This window comes from Monodelphis domestica, chromosome 2 (assembly GCF_027887165.1).
Source record: "Monodelphis domestica isolate mMonDom1 chromosome 2, mMonDom1.pri, whole genome shotgun sequence".
In the NCBI taxonomy this organism is placed as follows: domain Eukaryota; kingdom Metazoa; phylum Chordata; class Mammalia; order Didelphimorphia; family Didelphidae; genus Monodelphis; species Monodelphis domestica.
This window is the reverse complement of record NC_077228.1, coordinates 455,465,914-455,487,589: the sequence shown is the minus strand read 5'-3', so window position 1 is coordinate 455,487,589 and position 21,676 is coordinate 455,465,914. Positions and strand designations below refer to the sequence as shown.

Here is a 21,676-nt window from a genome sequence, read left to right as displayed (position 1 = left end):
TATCAAGTAACAACACCACCAAATCATTTGATTAAAAAGCAGGAACTGATTAGAAAAAAAATTTTTTTCAAAGAAATAACAATATATCTTTTTTAAACCCTTACCTTCTTTCTTAGAATTAATACTATTCATTAATTAAGGATTTATTCCAAGGTAGAAAAGCGATTAAGGGCTAGGCAACTGGGGTTAAATAACTTGCTCAAGGCCACATATATAGTTTGTGTCTGATGTAACATTTGAACCCAGGACTTCTGGTTTCCAGGCCGGCCTCTCTCACCACTGAATCACCTAATGCCCCAACAGGGTACTTTTGAAATGCTACCCACACCACTGGCATCTTCTCTCTCCAGAACAAAAGTCAAAGAAAGGAAAAAAGTGTCCTCTAGCAAGGCGGGTGGCTCCCTAGTGGCAAAATTATAACAGGTCATAACCAAGAGTTTCACAAAATGGTGCCATGGGTGGGTTGTGGCCTAAATCATTGGAGGAAATACCCACATTCCTGAGATCACAGATCCATGTGTTTATCTGAGTATTGATCTTCTAAAAGCCTTCTCTGAACTTTAACATTAAGGGTCAAAGGCCTATCAAGATCTTTTATAACTCCATGACATTGCCCTTGACTTGTCCAACCTTTTTTGAGGTTACCTGGTTGCTTCTGGAATTTGTTCCTCTGGTACTAATGGAAGTTGAGGCCATATTTTGATGCTTTTTTCACAGTGTAAAATCTAGAACATTAAAATACAGTTAACTTTAAAGAATTTAAAAATATTTTCTATAAATACATATTTTTAAATGATATCAAAATTTAAATCTAATACATGTGAGAAACTCATTAAACTCCACTTTTAATACGTTAGTCAAAAAGATTAGCATAAGGGGGCAGCTGGGTAGCTCAGTGGATTGAGAGCCAGGCCTAGAGACGGGAGGTCCTAGGTTCAAATCTGGCCTCAGACACTTCCCAGCTGTGTGACCCTGGGCAAGTCACTTAACCCGCATTGCCTAGCCCTTACTGCTCTTCTGCCTTGGAGCCAATACTGTGTATTGGCTCCAAGGCAGAAGGTAAGGGTTTAAAAAAAAAAAGATTAGCATAAGTAATTCTGTATTTTGCTGCCAGGTATGCATAAATTACAAGTAAATGACTAAGAAGATAGAACAAGTTCATGATTAAGTGATTCAAAGTAATGACCACACTGGAGACACTTATACAATGTCTCCTTTACACCCTGAAGTGCAATTATAAGGCTTCAAGTTTGGCCTAGAGATGAATTACACAGATGTCCAGTAGATATCTTAAATTCAACATCTCCAAAACTGTACTCATTATCTTTCCCCCAAGTCCTCCCCTCTTCCTAATTTTCCTGCTACTGGGGAGGGTTACCACCACCCTTCTAGGCCCCCAGGTTTGCCAGGTTTGTCACCCTCAACTCCTCCCTCTCACACAGCCACCCTGCATCTCCAAGCTCTGGCCATGCCCTGTCGTTTCTCCTTTTGTAGCATCTCCAGTAGCTGACCCCTTTCCTCCTGACACTGCCACAGGCCTTGATGCAGGCCCTCAAACATCTGACACCTCAGGTCCTGCAGTGGCCTTTGGCTGCTCCCCTGCCTAACTCCAGTCTAACCTCTACTAGGCTGTCACACTGATCTAGAGAACAGAGGTCTGACCATCTCAACTGCATTGGCTCCCTGTCACCTCCATGATCAAATCTCAAACAGACTGACTTTTAAAGCCTTTTGTAACCCACTCTGCTCTGCCCCAATGCCTCTCCACAGTGCTTACAGCTGTCTCCCAGGCCTGTGCCTCCTTGTTGCTCTTTACACAACACTCTCCATCTATCCCATTTTCATTGGCTATTCTCTCTGACAGGAAATATCTTCCTCCTCATCACCTTCTGGTTAGCCCAGCCTCCTTCAAGTTTCAGTTAAAGTCTTAGCTTCTGCAGGATGCCTTTCCCAGTCCTGCTTAGTGTTAGCCCCCTCATGCTGAAGCCATTCTTAATAGGTGGCACCCTGGACAGAGCAATGGGCCTGGAGTTCATAAGAGCTGAGTTCAAATCTGGCCTCAGACACTTGCTATGTGGCCCAAGGCAAGTCACTTAACCTATTTGTCCCATTTATAAAATGGGGATAATAATAGCACCTATTTACCAGGGATGTTCTAAGAATCAAATGAGATATTAATTGTAAAGAGCTTAGCCCAGTGTCTGGTACATTGTAAGTGTTATACAATGCTAGTTATTATTTTATATCTTATTTGTATATAGTTATTTGAATGTTGAACCCTGACTTGGACCATGAGCTCCTTCAGAGTAGGGACCAGGGTTTTTGTGTGTTGGGGGAAGGAGAGGTGTTTTGGCCATTCTCTGTATTCCCAGTGATCAGCCCATAGTAGATATTTAATAAATACTAGCTCACAGGGTTAAGAAAATGTACCTCCCTCCCCCCTCAGTGAAGAGGGTAAAAATGGGTACAGAATATGGCATATGCTGTTAGACATGTTGGTGTTGGTCACTTTTGCTGAACTATTTCTTTCCCCTCCTTTTTAAATAATTTTCTTACAACAAATGGCTAACTCCAAAGGGAAGAAAGGAAGGAAATATTTGGAAATGAATGTGATATTAAAAAAAGACATCCATAAAGATGAGAATTTTTTTTAAAGAAAGAAGAGCTCATTGATGAAGGTGAAGGCTTAGGTTTGAGAAGGCTATTTCAGTTGATTAATAACACCAGATGTCAGAAAAGAATGAAAATTGAGAGCAAGTGGAGACAATAAAGAAAAGAAACTTTTTTTCTTCTTCCTGAGGAGCTGACTATACCAAAAAAAAAAGCTTTTTAAGGATATAAACCAAGGGAAACATTTAAATATGGAAAAAAATATATGTATATATATATTTTTGTCTGAGGGAATCATGGTGTCCTAAGAAAGGGGGAGTACATTTTTATAGGTCAGAGAGTATATTTGTAGGCATCAAGGAAGGAGCTAGTGAATAAGAAGAGACTTAAAATTGGGGCAAGAAAGAGGAGGTGATCAGAGAGGGCAAGGAAGAGACAGAAAGAGAATTTTTAAATCAGGAAGATCCAAGTTTGAGTCTTTATTCTGATGTGAAGAGCTGTGTGACAATGGGCAATACACTTAACTTCTCAGCATCAATTTCCTCATCTATAAAATGGGAATAATAATTAAACAAATGTCCAACAGGCTAAATGGTGGGTGATGCCTAAAAGTAGCCAGAATGAGAGGATGGCCACTAGTGTCAAATGCACCAGAAAGGTCAAGAAGGATAAGAAATTTTAATAAATACTGAGATTTGGACTTTCAGAAACTATCAGTAACTTCAGAAAGAACAGTTTCAGTTAGGTGATGAAGTCAGAAGCCAGAATTCAAAGGGCTGAGCAGTGAGAGGAGAGGGTAGAGACAGCTTTTTCAATGAGTTTATCTGAGAAAAGGAAGAGAGATGTAGCCTGAGAGGCTAGTACAACTGAGAAAAGATTTTTTTAAGAATGGGGAATGTTTGGGCTCCTTTGAAAATAGTGAGGAAGGAACCAATAGGCTGAAGAAGAGAGAAAAAGAGGGAAGAAATGAGAGGAGAGGAGAGGTGGTAAAGGGAGGGAAGGGGAAAGCTCACTCTCATTTTTAAGAATTAAAATCCTAGAATTTAATCACCCCATTTTGTTAAGAATTAAATCCAAACAAGTTCCTTATGTTCTTCTCTCCATATTTCGAAGGACTAAGTAATTATTAAGGAAAGCCAAGACATTATTCTCTGCTCCACTTTGTTCAGAAAAGAACTCTCTAATAGAGTTCCAGGTAATTAAAGTTCTCTATCACTACTATACTGTGACTTAGTTCCAGACTTATAAAAGAACAAGTTCATACACACACACATTATACCTTTAGATAATATGTTTTCCTACCTTTTTTTTAAGCTGAGAAACTGGATGAAATTGAGAACAATAGCGATTTGCACAGCTGATTAAAATTCGGATTGATACATTCTCCTGATTTTTTAAAAATAGAAAGAGCAAATTAAATTTGATCATTGTAATTATTATTTTAGCTCATGACTTTCTTACACTGAACTGAAACTCATTAATAGGCATAGGTTTCCCAGAGACCTTCTCTCAAAAGGAAGACAGGAAAAAAGACAACTATAATAAAAAATAAAAAACCAACAAAAACTCTTCATTAAACATTCCATGTAATTTGAAACAGAACATATTATAGCCAGTAACTTTAGTTTTAATTTAATCCATTAAGGATAATAACAGACATTTGAACAAAATTTAGAAGTATGGTAGCTTTAATAATAATAATCTTGCCATGTCCCATCCCCAAATAAATTTAGTAGACATTTAGAGTATCTTTTATGACATTTAATAGCTTAGTATGTATAGTTTTGAAAAAGTTTTGTTTTAGTTCACAGAATAATAGAATCATGTAACACTAGAGCTAGAAGATCCTCCAGTCTAGGGATTTCCAATCTTTTTCAGGTTCAATACCCTTTGCCTTTGAATAAATCTTTCTCTACCTGATCCCCTTCTTATATAAGACAAATTATGTGGCAGAGTGGACAGAGCACAGGGTCTGGACTCAAACATTTACTAGTGGGCAAGTCGCCTAGCCTCAGTTTGCCTCAGTTTCCTCAAATGTGAAATGGGGATAATAATAGCACCTACCTAATAGCTGCTATAAGGATCAAATAAGATATTAGTAAAAGTATTTAGCATAGTAACTGGCATAAAGTAGGTGCCATATAAATTTTTATTCCCTTCCCTCTAAATTCCCTTTTCCTCTAAATAAATTAAGGAGTTTGCCATTAACATGCAATAATAACTGAAATATAATTAATTTCAATAGGATAATAGTTAGTTCCTACATATTCCCAATATCCCTTGATAAGAGTTGCTCATATTCCAAGCTGGAAACCCTTACTTCTCATTCTACAAACAGATGATGAATGTGAGACCTAAAGAGTTTAAGAGACTTGCCCAAGATCATATGAATTGTTCATTATCAACCAGGAGCAGAGAATCTGGTTACAGTTCCAAGCGTACCACATAGCTCCAGTCCTTGACAATTCTCATTTGCTTTTAGAAACATACAGAAGTGCTTAAACAACTTCAAATTAATTGGAAAGAAAATTTATAGACTACTCTGTCAAGGAGAATTTTTTAAAAGAAGTCCATAAATAGGTTCCATTCTCAATTTTCCCTGCTAGTAGAGAAATCAGTGATTCAAAATAGAATTGAGAACTGACTTCATTTTCAAAGTACTCATTTCACACACACTTGGTAGCAAATATAACTGGTATTCAATTTGCATAAATAATATTACCATGGAAACTGATAATACATCTTCTCCAACAAATCTGAATAAGAGTACAATGGAAAAGGCAAGTAGCTGGTTTGTAACCTCCTTCGGAAAGTCATTTAAGTTCACCTCTCCATGGCTTAAATGATCTCTTACACGGGGGCCTTCCTGATGGTTCAAGAAATCCCAAAGAAACTCCTGTCAGAAAACAAGTGACAATGAGACACAAGTGATCTTCCTGGTGTGAATTACATAAAGTCAATTAAAGAAGAGATAACACTTCCACTGGACCATACTTTTCAGTGTGACCATAACAAATCCAATATACCATTTGTACATACTTTTTTGAAGCGATCGGAAGCCTCTCCACCAGATAGGACTTCCCCTGTCATGTCGACATGAAAGAGCTGGATCAGTTTGACAAATTTTGCTGGGCAACCAAGCTTGCTAAGGATCACCCAGAATGCATCCCTGTTCACTGTGTCGAACGCCTTTGTCAGGTCTGTGAAGACAATGTAGAGACTCAGGTTCTGCTCAAGGCATTTTTCCTGCATTTGCCTCACCGTGAAGACCATGTCGATGGTGCTGCAATCTGGTCGGAAGCCACATTGTGATTCAGGCAGATTCTGCTCTGAAACAAATGACAGGAGTCTGTTGAGTATAACACGGGCGAGGATCTTTCCAGCAGTGGAGAGTAGTGAGATGCCTCTGTAGTTGTCACAGGCTGCTCATGCGCCTTTGTTCCTGTATAGGGCTACGATGGAGGCATCTCTGAGTTCTGGGGGCATGTCTTCCTCTTCCCATATGGTGGTCAGCACTATGTGGAATGCCTGGTGCGCCTTTCCACTTAAGGCCTTGTACACCTCGGTTGGGATCCCGTCTTTACCGGTGCCTTGCCTGTACTCATTTGTTTAATGGCTTTTTGGACTTCCTCTATTGAAGGAGGGATGTCAAGTTGTTCAATGGTGTGGTTTTGGGGGATCTGGTCAAGGGTGCTTTGGTCGACTGAAGAAGGTTGGTTGAGAAGCTGACTGAAGTGTTCTTTCCACCTGTTACTGATGCCTTTTTTATCTTTCATGAGAGTGTCACCATCAGAGGATAGCAAGGAAGTGGTGGTGGGTTTTAATGGCCCATAGAAAGTCTTGAGGGCACTGAAAAATTGTTTGTAGTTTTTCGTATCAGCAAAGCACTGGATTTCTTCTGAGTTTTTTTCCCACCATCGGTCTTGCATCTTCCTGATCTCACACTGTGCTGCGGCTTGGAGAGACTTGAATCTGTCCTTTTTAGGAGCAGAGTTTGGGTTATTTTGCCACTCCATAAAGACTTTGTTCTTTTTGCTCAATAGGTCTTCAATAGCACTGTTGTTCTTGTCAAACCAGTCCTGGTGGTTGCGTTGTTTGGGGCCTAGGACTGCCTTTGATGTTTCCTTCACTGTGTCTCTGAACTGGTTCCATTTCTCGATTGAGCTTCCAGTGAGTCCCTTGGTCCCTTGGCAAACAGCTTGTCATTCAGGCAGGACTGGAATGTTTGCAAATAAGATGGATCTCTAAGACGACTCACATTGTAAAATGCGCGAACTGTCTGGGCGCATTTTGGATGGCGAGGCGAAATGCGCATTTGAAGAGTCGCTCTAACCAATCAGTGGTCTGTCCAGTATTCAGCTCCTCTCATGGCTCTGGTGATCTTTACATCCTGGATGTCTCGCCGGCATACAATGATGTAGTCAATGAGATGTCACTGTTTTGATCACAGGTGCATCCACGTTGTTTTATATTTGTTCGCCATTCTGAACACAGTGTTCGTGATGGTGAGTTCGAACTCTGAGCATTTGCTGAGTAGCAGTAGGCCGTTGTTGTTCATTTTGCCCACGCCGTGTTTGCCGAGCACTCCTTTCCATCTTTCATGGTCCTGGCCAACGCGGGCATTGGTCTTCCAGTGGTATCAGCTTGTCATTTGTGGGCACTGAGTGCAGGACGGCACTCAGGTCAGAGTAGAACTGCTCAATGGTCTCCTCTGTGCTGGTTAGTGTTGGGGCATATGCGCTGATGATAGTGGCATACTGGTCTTTGCTGAGAGATAAACGGATCTTCATGAGTCTCTCACTGATGCCCACAGGCAAGTCTGGCAGTTGTTTGAGCAAACTGGTCTTGATAGCCAGGCCAACACCGTGAATTCTCTCTTCATTCTGTCTTCATCATCTCCAATTGCGTGAAACAAGGCTGTGTCCTCGCTCCAGTGCTATTCAACCTATTCTTCACCCAAGTATTATGACATGCTGTGATGGATCTAGACCTGGGTGTCTACATCAAATACCGACTGGATGGCTCACTATTTGATCTTCGCCAACTGACTGCAAAAACAAAGACAACAGAGAGACTCATCCTGGAAGCTCTCTTCGCAGATGACTGTGCTCTCATGGCCGACCAAGAAAATCATCTTCAAACCATGGTGGACAGGTTCTCTATTGCAACAAAACTGTTTGGCCTGACTATCAGCCTCAGCAAAACAGAGGTGCTGTTCCAACCTGCACCAGGGAGGCCAACGAACCAGCCATGCATTACAATCGATGGCACGCAGCTTTCTAACATCAACACTTTCAAGTACCTGGTCAGCACCATCGCCAACGACGGGTCCCTAGACCACGAGATTAATGCCAGGATCCAAAAGGCCAGCTAGGCACTCAGGCGGCTGCGCTCCAAAGTCCTCTGACACAGAGGTGTAAGCACTGCGACGAAGTCAAAGTGCATAACACAGTGGTCCTCAGCTCGCTCCTGTAAGGTTGTGAGACATGGACACTGTACCGGAAGCACATGAAACAGCTGGAGCAATTCCACCAATGCTCTCTCCGGTCAATCATGAGGATCCGATGGCAGGCCCGAATCACCAATCAGGAAGTCCTCGACAGAGCCAACTCCACCAGCATTGAAGTAATGGTCCTCAAAACCCAGCTACGATGGTCTGGACATGTCATCCGCATGGACCCACAGCGAATACCAAGACAGGTATTCTATGGTGAACTGTCAGCCAGACTCAGGAAACAAGGCCAACCAAAGAAAAGATACAAGGATCAGCTAAAGTCAAACTTGAAGTGGGCTGGCATTACACCAAAGCAACTAGAACTTGCTGCCTCTGTCAGAAGCAGCTGGCGAACCCACATTAACCATGCCGCCGCCACCTTTGAAGATGAACGACATCGACGTCTTGCCGCTGCGCGTGAACACCGACACCAGGCCATAATGGCACCTCCCGTAACAACTGGCGTCCCATGCCCCATGTGCCACAAACTTTGCGCCTCAGTCTTTGGACTTCAAAACCACATCAATAGATGATAATGCACAAAGACAATTGTCATTCTCGGTCACCGAGAGACTACCACTAACTAACATACTTTTTTACTGTAAAAATCTTCCTCTGGTACAGGATCATAGGATTTAGAGACAGAAAGAGCCTGAGAAGTCATTTCAATGTTAAGGAGATGGAGGTCCAGGAAAATTCAACATCTGCCCATGGTCATTCAGGTAATAAATCAAACCCAGATCCTCTATCTCCACATGCAAGGCTCTTAGTATTACTATATAAAAAATCCTAACTTCTTGTAAACTTTTTACAAACATATATATAATAATGTTAATAATAATAGTATATTAATAATTATAGTATATTTGAATCAAAACAAAATAAAACAAACCAGAAAACAGACAATGGGATTCTTGGTTCACTAAAATGCAAATGTGCAATGATACATTAATAAAAAATCTTACCACCTCATTCTTGATCTTGATAAGGGTTGTTTGTTTTTTTTAAAGCGTTAGTTAAAATCTCTAAGGAAACCAGGGGAAATTTTCAATTCGTTACAGAAAGCTGAGCTTCTAATAGCTAATGGTAGTGATTATTTATAAAACTTTTCTCTACTACCCAATCTCTCTTTAAATCAACCAAAATTTATTAATCTCTCTTCATGTACACATAACCTTTAATACTGTCCACAAGCACTACCATTCTTCTCTCTTGCCATTACCTTGGTCTTTTTCTTTTATTCTGAGACCCAATAAATTGAAATAGTTATTTCTCCCCCTCAACAATATGAATACAAAATGGAAATTTCACACATACACATATACATATTGGTTTGGTAGATTTACATAGCATTTTCCCCACAAGAGTTATAAAAGCAGCTAGAGTATATTTTTATATTGATAACCTCATAATGCACTAAAAGGCATCTACATAGGGATATATCTTCCATTTGATATATTATTTAATTTAGTTTAATTACTTGAGTTGCTGTTAGAATAACTTTAATAAATACACTTTTAATTTTATCCTTTGTCCTCAAATTTTCCAGCATATAAGAGGTTCTAAGTGAGCAAAGGCACAATTCCCATCTTTACCTTGACACACTCATCCAATTTTGGTTACTACCAGTACATGGTTCTCCAAAAGAAGAAAGTGAGCTACAACTACTGCATTACTATCTACTAGAAGTGTGAGGTAATTTATCCCTTAGATAAGTAGCGGATTGGGGATATATAAAGCTGCCTATGCCAAGGGGAACTGATACCTGGGCTTTCTCTACCTGCTAGCTCCTTAGAAAGGCTTTGGGCTAGGATAATACTAAATACTCTGGCACTCTAGCCTAAGACTAAGAGAATCCAGTCATAGTTGGGCAGCCCTGAAAACAAGACAGAATAGGGAAAGCTGTCAGGCAGGCAATTTCTTGAAGCTGAGCAAACTCTCTCTGGGTCCTTCCTCCCTACACATAAAACTGGCCTCTGCTCATTTCATTCTGGAGCTGGAAGATAAGGCTCTGCCTTCCAAGGTTGGGGTTACATAAGTCATGGTAGAGGCCATCAATGATACATACTTCACTGGCCCAGTGACCTCCAAGGACAACTGAAATATTTATTTGTAATGCATTAGTACCTCTTTTTCCTTTTCTCCCTTTCTTTAGTTCTTTTTTTTTTTGCTTTTTTCTCTTATTTTTCTTTTGTTCTCTTTTTTCTTCACTTTCTCTCCTTTTGCCATTTCTTCCCCTCCTCCCCTTTATTTTTTCTCCCCACTCTCCTTTTTCAACCTTTAACTTATGCCTCTTTTATCATCTTTCTTCTTTTCCTACCTATCTTCTCATTTTCAATTTCATCTTCTTTCCCATACAATTTTATCCACTTCACTTCTCCTATTTAGTCAGACCCAGATAATAGCTTATTGGTCCTATTCCCTCCTCGCCACCAATACACATACAACTACCCCACCCAAAAATTAAAAAACAAACTCTGGGATAGATTCCTCCTGAGCCCCAGTGTTACAGATATTCAGACACCTTAGAAATCTGAACCAAAATGCAAGACAGGAAACACTGATTTGAACATATGTTCCATAAGGAAATATCTCAGTCCTGGCCAAAGTTAACTACTTTTACTTTGTTTTTAATAGATCATTTTCACATATAAAGAATGTTAAATTTGGAAGATACTTAATACTTTACCATAGCAGATTCTCCAAGAAAAAAAGGGAGATGATTGATTTCAACATCATTCAATTGTTTTGCTAACATCTAAAAAGGCAAAGAAATAAATTGTGAATATACCTGAAGTCTCACAATAATTACTTAACAACAGTATTACTGAGACAACATAATACTTTTGAGAAAGTAGTCAAAACATGAAAAGTGAAAGAACACTACTTACATGACCTAATGAAAAATGATGATCCCATCCAAAACAAATCTGAATTTTGCAAGCCTATTCCTGAACCACTAAGAGAGGACAATCCTATTTCTCTCACAGTGGAGGTGAGACACCCCTCTCCTATATATCAGGTACAGATCTCTTCTCTCTCATACTCTGCAACATCTCTCTCATGTTCTGCAAGTCCTGGCTAATCTTACCTCCCCTGATCCTGCTTCTAATCCCCCATTCTCTCCTGTCCCTTCTCCGATCCCACGACCAGTCCCAGCCCCAAAGAAATATCATCCTCCTACGGTAACTGTTCTGTGAATTTTAGATTTACTCTATCCTGCTTAGTCTAACAAAACAGGAATATCTACACCCCTACTTAAGGATTAAGTGTTGAGAAGGATGACCTATGATAGACATGTGCTAGCAAATGACAAATCAGAAACAACTGACAGACCCTCTGGGCTGTCTCAAGTCAAGCTTAAGCTACCATTGGTACATTTGAGACACAGGAAGTGATGTAAAAATGGTCTATGTATTTCACATCACTTCCTCTCTCCAGGCTTTTCACAGAGAGGTGGTTCTATCTCTTGTTGGGCATCTTGGCATCTTGGAGTGGCTGCAGCTATTGTCCAAGTTTGGTGGTGAGCGTCCTTGATACAATACTGGGAGAAGCTAAGTAGTGTAGTTTAGGTGAGATGTCTTCACTGAGTTCTCTCAGAGTTTAGGCTGATTCTTTTTTTTTTCCTTTACCTTTCCTAAAAAACGCCATCCTCATAGGAGGCCCCTCATCTCGGAGGAGGTCTCGTGGCTAGAAGGAAGGTCTCTGAACTCCCCTTGGCTCAGGCTAGGTCAGAGAAATCCTATACTCTTTTTCCCTCTCTCTTCTTCTTAATTCCTTCCCTCTATATTAATTAAATCACCATAAAATTCCCAACTGACTTGAGTATTTTTATTGGGATTTGAATTAATCCCTGGTGACCAACTAAATTTATATTTCAGTCAAAAACCCCTAAATTTACCCCCTTAGAGTTCCTACGCATGTTTCCTCAGTATCCCCACCTTCAACTTCTAAGGAAACCTAGTCATCAAATGATTCCTATGAAGTTCTTTTCCCCTTAAAGGAAGTGCCTGAAATAGGACGAAATGGGGATGTGGTAACCCTAAGACAGCATATACCTTTCACTCCTCAAGAAATTAGAGAATTGAAATATAATATATCTCGGTTTGAATGAGAACCTGGAGTAGTGACCAAAAAGATGGCTGATATATATTTTTTTAAACCCTTACCTTCCATCTTGGAGTCAATACTGTGTATTGGCTCCAAGGCAGAAGAGTGGTAAGGGCTAGGCAATGGGGGTCAAGTGACTTGCCCAGGGTCACACAGCTGGGAAGTGTCTGAGGCCAGATTTGAACCCAGGACCTCCCATCTCTGGGCCTGGCTCTCAATCCACTGAGCTACCCAGCTGCCCCCATGGCTGATATTTTTTATCAATATGACCCATCCTATAAGGATGTTGAGAATTTGCTCAATGCTTTTCTAACAGAACGTAAGAAAAATAAGATCATCTCTCATGTTAACAAGGTCTGGGGGCATGCTGCAACACACTGGCCACTCAAGATTCTGACTGGGATTATAACAGTCCCAAGGACTGGTTGCAATTAAATCATCGTAAGGAGGTCATTATAACAGCAATGCAAGAATGCTCCGGAGATACAGAAGCATGGACCAAATTTGAAAGCCTTAAACAATCCAATGATGAGACACCCTCACAATTCATTGATAAGCTCATTGAGCTTGGGGGATCGGTACTTAGACCTTGATATTTCTAAAGACAAAGATAGTAAGTAAATAGACATTTTTGTCAACAAGTCTTGCAGTGTAGTCCACAATTATTTTAAGACACATTGCCCACGGTAGCCTCAGATGGACCTTGAAGAGTTGAGGAAAATTGTTTCTTATATCTTTGAAGGCCAAAAAGAAAAATAGGAAGAGGCTAATAATGTCATAGAAACCTTGAGAAAAGATATCAAATCTTTAAAGGATAGGTTTGATAAACAAGACAAAGGGCATGATGCTCAACAAATGGCACTAGCCCCTCTCCAAGAACCTAACTATCAGTCCTTTATCTGCTACTTCTTTCAGAAGAAGGGCCACATAATGATGAACTATAAGAATTTTTCCCAGGCAATGAGGAACTATACCCACTGGAAAAATTCTGATAGGAATATTTACAGGAATAATAATTACAATGGTGATTTCAGGAATCATAATTTTAGGACTGATAATAATTCTAAGAATATAAATCAGTCACCTGTCAACTCATACCAAATGATCCCACAGCAGTCTATCTTGAGTGGAGCTCATCCCTGAACAACCCAGGATGCTACTGCTACTGCCCCTCAGAGGGGAGCCCAAGGAACTACCCAAAGATTATGAAGGTATATGGGGGGGGGGGGACAGGAATCAGAGGAAAATCAAAAAACCTTTGATTTTCCAGACCCTGACATCTTACTGACCACTGTCCCTATCCACTTCCCCCCCATACTGATGAGCCCCACATAGCATTAAAAATTGGCAATATCTATTATGATTGTCTTTTGGACACTGGAGCTTCCCAGTCTGATTTTTAAAGTATACCTGAATCGGATTGCAGTTCCATTGGCTCAATTAATGTTGTGGGGGTATCAGGGACATCCCTAAAGGTTCCCAAATTTTCCTCTAGAATAGTGGCTATAGAACCCCTTAGTGTGGAACCCTCTTTCCTCTTAATGCCTAGCTCCCCTATAAATTTGCTTGGGAGAGACCTTTTATGCAAGCTTAGGGCCACAATAACTTGTTCTCTATGACACTGGAACTGCCTGAGGAATCCTTAACTTTACCCCCTGTACTTCTTTCAGATACTCATGAAATGAAGGAGACTCCTATTTTTGAGTTCCCTTTGTGATTGCCAAATTGTAAAGCTTAAAATTTATCATCAATAATTAAGTATTATTTTTATAAAATTTTATTAATAACTAAAGCAAAAAACTACCTGAACTCAGCCCAGTTGCAGGTCAAAAAGAGAGAGCATGGGAGGAGTTACAGCCAGTTAAATACCAATAACATGATCTCACCAACGTGGAGACTCAGAAGAGATTATAGAGAATTTTGGGAAATCCAAAGGACTTCTGGGGAATGCAGTCAAAGGTTCAAAATCTCCATTTATACAACAGACTAAAGGTTTTTATAAAGTGTTAGATAATAATGTTGACATCTCTTAAAATTGGAGTTCAAGTTAAGGTTTTAAGTACTAGGTTACTAACATATCACCAAATAATGTAAGCAATTTCACTGATTAAGTTAAAATTTTATTTTTGGCAGATAATACTCTGATACTCTAATACTCTGAGTTTTCATCTATACTGAGGATGATTAGCATTTCTATAGCCCCTACTATGTGCTAAGTACTGCTAAACACATGTTATCTTGTTTGAGTAAAGCTCCCAACCTTTAAATTAATCTAATTTTACACCCACAGAACTGAAGATCATTTCTAATGTACTCAGAATCTTAAAATCTTGGAAATTCAGAGCTGAATGAAACATCAGAAGCCACTTAGTCTGATTCATACCTAACAATAATTTCTCCAATGATTTATGCAACAAGTCTTTAGTTGAAAACTTTCATTGAGTGTCCACTTACATCCCTGTCCCACTTCTGCATACCTCTAACTACTGCTTTTGTTCTTGTTTTTGTATTTTGTTTTTGTTTATGTATTTTTTCTTATATGAAGCATGTGCCTCTTGGCAACTGCTACTCATTTCATCCAACAACAAAAAAAGTCAAATTCCTTTTCCACTTGACAGCCCTGAAAATACTTGAAGGCAGCAATCACAGCATTACCCAGAGCCTTCTCTTTTCCAGACTAAATTCCTTACTTATTTCAATAGATTATTTAATAGTTTTATCTTCAGGCCCTTCACCATTATAGTTTCATTCCTCTGAATTTTCTAGATTATCAATGTCCTTCCTAAAAGCAAGATGCCTAGAACTAAACATATTTCAGATGTGGTCTGACTGGGGCTGAGTACAAAAGGACTATAACCTCCTTGGTCCTGAACACTTTGCTTTTATTATTGTAACCTAAGAAAGCTCCCAGATCACAATGCTGATTCAAATTGAGCTTGCAGTTCACTACAAACCCAGATCTTTTTCAGATGAAATACTATTAAGAAATCTTATACTTCTGAAGTCAATTTTTAACACAAATAAAAAACTCCATTTAAAGAGAATTCATAAACATGATTACTTAACTACTTACTTCATCAAAGGTGGTATAAAAAGCTGTAGACTTTAGAAAAAATAAAGAGAAAAATTAAATTTAAAAATTAAAATTAAATATAAGTAGGGTAACATTTTTCAAACAGGAAAAAAATTTTCATGCATGACCACAAATCCTAAACCTAAACCCCCTTTGACTAAAGAGACTTTCTATCATTGGGAAGGCAATAACTATACTAACTAAATAACAGCCTATTATAGAAGACCTGTAGTATCATATACCAATAATTAATCCATGTTTAAATAGTGCCCATATGAGGGACTTTAATTTGTTATTTTTAAACCTTTGAATGCAGTAAATAACATGCTTCCATAGCAAATGACATTTATATATATCCATTTTCATATCCATATGGAGCTGTAATCTGGTCAGGGTAGGCAAGGTGTAGGAAATAACTCTGCTAACAGAGTTGCCTGAACTACATAGGAATTAAATGGTTTGCCCAAGCTGACACAATTAATAAGTGCCAGAGACAGAATTGAATCTATCTTCTTGACTACAAGCCCAGAATCTTGTTCACAATGCCATACTGCCTCTCTTATTTTTTCATATATCATTAGTTTTAAAGTATACTTGGTGACACCTTAAAAAATTATTTTAAAGTTTTCATAAAGGTTAATAAACATCACTCCTGCAAGTCACAGTAATAAGAAATAACAAATGAGATAATCAATCAGAAAAATAAAACTTCATTTTATAGGTTATAAAATTTTATTATTATTATTATTTTATATGATGCTTTCTGTCAACAAAACATCTTACAGATATAGTCTTCTTTCACCTTTGCTATGAGTCTGTGAAGTAAATAGTACAAATGAGATGAGGGCCTCTCATTTTTGTTTCTGTATCCCCAACATCCAGACAATCAGTGCTAAAAAAAACTGTTTACTGACTGATTTATTACATTCTCATTTTATAGGAAGTAACATACAAATAACTTAATCCTGTACTCTGAATGTAAACAAAGTTTAATAAACTCAAGATATTTTTCCATCACTGACCTCAAATAAATGGCTTGCTTTCAGACTATCCCACAATAATAATGAAACAAACAAATTGTGTATACCTCTGCTGTTAAAAATCTTTTTGGACATTTATTAACTTCGGTAAAGATTTTTCGGAGTCCAGTTTCCAGCTGTGTCAGTAACAGTATTATACAGTCTGCATATCTGTGAGAAAGATCCAAAGTTCTTCATAAATATTTATATTTATATTATATGTATTGGTTCTAAAGCAAAATAGCAGTTAAGGGCTCGACAACTGGAGTTAAGCCCAGGATCACACAAGCTAAGAAATATCTAAGCCAAAATTTGAACCCAGGATCTCACATCTCTAGACCTAGCTTTTTATCCAAAGCCACCAAGCTGTCTATATATACATACATACATACATACATATATATACATATATATGTATGACATGTATATATTTTATAACAGTGCTTCTTCAATACATCTCAGGATTCAAAGAGGCATCTTTAATGATCTCTAAATGGAACAATATATGGTCACAGCAGTCCTATTTGATTTCTCTTATGTCAATACTAAGCCATTCACAAACACCAGAGCCAAACTGAGTCTCTAAAGGACCTCTATTTATAAAAATATTTATAGTAGCTTTTGGGTGGTGGCAAAGAACTGGAAATTGAGGAGACTAGGGAGTGTTTGAACAAATTATGCCACAGAAATGTAATGGATATTATTGTGCTATTAGAAATGTGAAGGGAATAGTTTCCAAAAAACTTGGGAAGACTTACACGAACTGATGCAAAGTGATGTGAACAAAACCATAAGAACATTATTCATAGTAACAGCAATAGTGTAATGACAATCAACTGTGAAAGATTTAGCTTGGATTAATACAATGATCCATGACAATTCCATGATGAAAAATGCTATCTACCTCCAGAGAGAGAAGTGATAAACTCTGAGGGCAGACTGAAGTATATATATTTGTTTCCCTTTATTCTTCTTGGGGGTTTTTTGGCAACAGAGTTAATATGGAAATGTTTTGTAAGACTTCACATGTCTATGAGTATCAGATTGCCTGCCTTCTCAATGGGTGGAGGAAGGTACAGAAGGAGGGAGAGAATTTAGAACTCAAAATTTTTTTAATGAATTTTTCTTTAAAAAGTGAAGTTCAAAGGCATCCTAACTCCTTTTTGTTACTTTCTTACATTTGCTAACTTGCCCCTTGTTACAATCTAGAAAGTCAGAGGTCTTATCTGACCTCCATGTTTTCTTAGCTTGCAAAGCACCAAGAAAAATAATTTGCTTATAAAGTTCTATATATATTCTTTTAAAGATGGAAACAATATAGAAAGAAATGAACTTCTCTAAGTAAAAACAACTATAATAAAAGTGAAATCTGAAATGCTTGAATAGAATGTTTTTGGATTAGCTACTAAAACAATTGAAACTTGTTGAGTTACCTAAATTCAATTCTTTCATTTACTTATATTCAAAGAGTAAACAATCTATGAAGGTCAAAAATTCTTCTGAATACCCCACACTCCAAATCATAAGTATGACAATCTAATTCTTCACTTACCTATGTGATCTGAATTTCATTACTATAGCTTCCCAAAATGGAATCATGATTTTCAACACAAAAGTAGATTTCTTTATCAATTCTTCAACTACTGACAGCACTTCATCATTAATATCTGCATATTGAAGTAATTTTTGCATCAGCCAAATTTTAGAAATCAGTAATATGTTAACCATCAAAGAGATTTAAACAATTCTGCTATGTACTTCTGAAGAACTGACTTTTTTATGTATTTGAACCAATATGGTACTTGATACAATCACCATTTGCACTGTTCATTTCTCCTTTTATAGCTCTCCTAGAATTTAGTCTTCAAAATGTATTTGCAATTGTACTTAATATAGTCACATATCATTTCACATTCTTAATTTAACTGGTTTAGTGCTTTTACTTCACTGTGAATATTTTTGTGGATGATACATACTTTGTATATTTTTTATTAGATGATAAACACTTTAAGAATAAGGACTACACCTGTATGGTCCTATTTTACTTTGTCTATGATGGTCTGTGTGCACATTTACCTACTGCACATGGTTCAAGCTTCTCTCCTTGACATTCAAGACCCTCCACATTTGACAGAGTTCACATTCTAAAAGAGGAGACAAATACAGAAAGAGGTACTTGTAAGATATATACAGAAAGTAACCTCAGGAAGGAGGGCCTCATGCAGAAGATAGAGCTTAAGCTGAGGAGACCAGAGGATCAAGAGAGAGAGATGAAAGAGAAAAGCATTCAAGCATGAGGAGATGGGGGAACTCTGCAGCTCAGTGGATAGAGAGCCAGGCCTATAGATGAGAGGTCCTAGGTTCAAATCTGATCTCAGACATTTCATAGACAAGTGAATCTTGGACAAGTCACTATCACAACTGCCTAGTTCATATCACTTTTCTGCCTTGGAAACAATATTTAGTATCAGTTCTAAGACAGAAAGGAAGATTTTAAAAAAAGACAGGGAAATAAGTGATGGAGGGCCATGTACAAGGAATAGCAAGCAGTCTAATGTGACTGGATCTTATGAATGCATAGAACAGAGTACAAGAAGATCTAATATATTTTGAAAAACCTGTATGCTTTCAGAACTAGGAATTTTATTTTGGAAAACATTTTTCTTAATAAAAAATTGAAAATTTTTTATTAATATAGTTTGAAGAGCCTGCATACTTTCAATTGACTAAATTTCAAAATGGTTATATACTTAAATTCAAAAATCAATTTCTTAAGTAGGAGATAGAAAAGATGTGACTAGACAACAATTCATCTGAAAAAGACCTACAGCCGTTAGTGGATTTCAGGTTCTAGATGAGTGAGAAATGAAATATGACAGTCAAAAGAACTAATGTAATCCTGCACTCCTTTCATAGGGCACGCTGCCTAGAATGAACGTTCAAATGAGTCTCACTATGCTCTACCAAGGTCAAACCATATTGGGAGTTTTCTATTCAGTTCTCACAATTGCATTTTATGAACACTGATAATTAAGAGAGGAGTCAGAGGAAGGCAATTAGCATGGAGTGAGACTTTAAGACCATGGGATACATTTCCATGACAGATAAGACAAGACATACCAGCTAAATTATACATCCTCAAGATTGAGTGAATTCAGCCCATGACTAAACATTCACTCAGCCTGTGATTAAACATTTCAATAAAGACTAACTCTGTTAACTTTCAATCTTTTCTGAAATATCCTAATAGGCCCTACAGGAGGACATCTGGTTACAAAAAACTGGGTCTTGCTATTTTTTTGTTCCTTTGCTTCACCTGGTTGATGTCATACATCTGCTAGGTCTCATTGTCCAGGTAGCTAGTTTAATCCCATGAGGTCAGATATTAGATAAATATCTGGTTTCTGCCAATTTGATTTGGTGGCTGTAGTTATTCTTCCAGACACCAAACTTTCTAGAGTCTACTTCCTGAACCCTTGGTGAGAACCCTTTTTTAAATCCATTCCCCTTCTCCCAGATTTCCCCAGATGAACTCATTTTTGGCCATGGACCATCTTTGCCTTACTAGCTCTTGGATAAGAAAAATACTAACCACTCTCGCCTCTATAAGTTTTTTCCATGGCTAGGATTCAGACAGCAAGAAGTTTTCAGTGATATTCTCCATACTTTTCTTGAGGATTTCTAGGCTCTAACCTTAAAAATTGTCTCCAAACTTTAACTGTTTCTCCTGGTTGGTGTAAAGTGATATAGTTCACTTCTTAAATCAGTTGTCATTATCTCTGAAGCTGATTTTCTTAGTCTGTTTCACAAGACTTGTATATGAGTTCTCCCCTCTCTAGAAATCAAGGAACCTTGGTCTTCTCCTCTGAGTTTATCTCTATGTTCCCCTTACCATGGAGCCCCCTCCTAGACTGCTCTTTTATTTATTTTCCTGCTTCTACTGCTACTGCTAGTGATCCTCCACTGGCTCCCAAATCACAAGAAGGCTAGAAATAACAGACTATAGAACCATAAAAAAGGAAGTATAACAGATAGACTCTGGACCCACCAAAAAGGAAGTACCTTTTATTGACCCTTTTTCTTATGTCAGTTATCTCTGAGATTTTGGCAGTTAGATCAGGGTTTAATGACTTAAAGAGGAGGATGTTCCAAACACCAAATCAAAAGTATTTGTTGATTAACTAGAATATTTAGGATGTCAACAGGATACGAATTAGACTAAACCCTGATTAAAAAAAAAAGGGAACGCTCTAACACCACAGTCCCACTCTATTACTCCATGTATGTTCTCCTTCTTTTGGAGTATATGGGGAAAGTAAGGGGGAGTAAGTAGTAAGTAATAATAATAATAATAGTAAGTAAGTAGGAGTGGTGATAGTGGGAATAGGAGTGATAACTAGCATTTATACAGCATGTATTATGTACTGGGCTAAGCACCTAGCAAATATTATCACACTTAATCTTCACAACAACCTGTGAGGTAGGTGCTATTATTATCTCCATTTTACAATTGAGGAAACTCAAACAGAGGTTAAGTGACTTGCCCAGGCTAATGAAGCTAATGAGACAGTCTTCCTGACTCCAGGCCCAGAGCTCTATCTACTGTGTTACCTAGCTGTCAATACTTTGAAGTAGTAATCTCCTCAACCTTCAGATTTTTCCTCTTCTCTCAATAGCACAGAAAAGGTCTCTTCTTTAGCCGTATACCTATATCTTCAGGCTAGTGTTAAATAATGGACCTTTGGTCCTTAAAATACATTCTTCCTTCACTTAGAAAAATCAAAAATCAATTTCTCATGGGGCTAGAGCTAAAAGGGTATACCAGACTCCTAGAAATTAACCAAGAGTCCTTTTGACTACAGGCCCCTCTTAACACAAAGGTTATAAATATAAGAATGAAAGAGCTCAAGAATACAGTTCATATCAAGTCACTTCATCTTAAGGTTCATTCCCAATAGCAGAAAAATGTATATCACAATTCTACTTTTTGAATTTGTAGTCCAGTTATATATATGTTTTACAAAGGGAATTCAAATGAGAAAATGTGAAATATAGTACTTACCAGGAAAAATGATCAAATCCTTTAAGTTTGTAAAAGTTACAAAAGGCCTATGTACAAGGGCAAAATTAGTTTGCTGAAGATAACTTTTCAATAGTTGTCCCAATCCTGCTGTCAAAAATACCAGCATAGAGCAATATCTAAGGGAAAGTATCATGGAAATCTATTAGGAAAAATATATGAATATATTTTTATATAATTTATAGAGCTAAAAATAAACATTGATAGAAAGACAAAACTATGTCGTGCATTTCCACATGCTATATACTCTACTTCAGTTGCAAACAGTGGTTGAATATGAAAACATAGCA

The 21,676-nt window shown here is 38.0% G+C and overlaps 1 protein-coding gene and 1 long non-coding RNA gene across 15 annotated transcripts in view; one reads left to right on the top strand and one right to left on the bottom strand.

The window, feature by feature from the left end:
* The window catches only part of ERMARD (ER membrane associated RNA degradation), a 108,670-nt gene that overhangs the window by 35,680 nt on the left and 51,314 nt on the right, over positions 1-21,676 (bottom strand). For 11 of the 14 annotated variants that reach the window (XR_008916724.1, XR_008916725.1, XR_008916726.1 and 8 more), the window contains exons 7-14: positions 21,369-21,505; positions 17,859-17,973; positions 16,375-16,477; positions 15,288-15,317; positions 10,794-10,862; positions 5,333-5,506; positions 3,913-3,996; positions 646-725 (exon numbers count right to left, since the gene is read on the bottom strand). Coding sequence is in view for 10 of the 14 variants with exons in the window: in XM_016429024.2 (XP_016284510.1) it covers positions 646-725; positions 3,913-3,996; positions 5,333-5,506; positions 10,794-10,862; positions 15,288-15,317; positions 16,375-16,477; positions 17,859-17,973; positions 21,369-21,505 (792 nt within the window). In the remaining 4 variants the exon portion in view is untranslated. The remainder of the gene's footprint in view (positions 1-645; positions 726-3,912; positions 3,997-5,332; positions 5,507-10,793; positions 10,863-15,287; positions 15,318-16,374; positions 16,478-17,858; positions 17,974-21,368; positions 21,506-21,676) is intronic. The other 3 variants (XM_007484935.3, XM_007484930.3, XM_056819062.1) reach the window with 3 other exon arrangements.
* Positions 11,545-21,676, top strand: part of LOC107650985 (uncharacterized) — a 28,330-nt gene continuing 18,198 nt past the window's right edge. The window contains exon 1 of the long non-coding RNA XR_001627238.2: positions 11,545-11,627. This is a non-coding gene — a long non-coding RNA (uncharacterized LOC107650985). The remainder of the gene's footprint in view (positions 11,628-21,676) is intronic.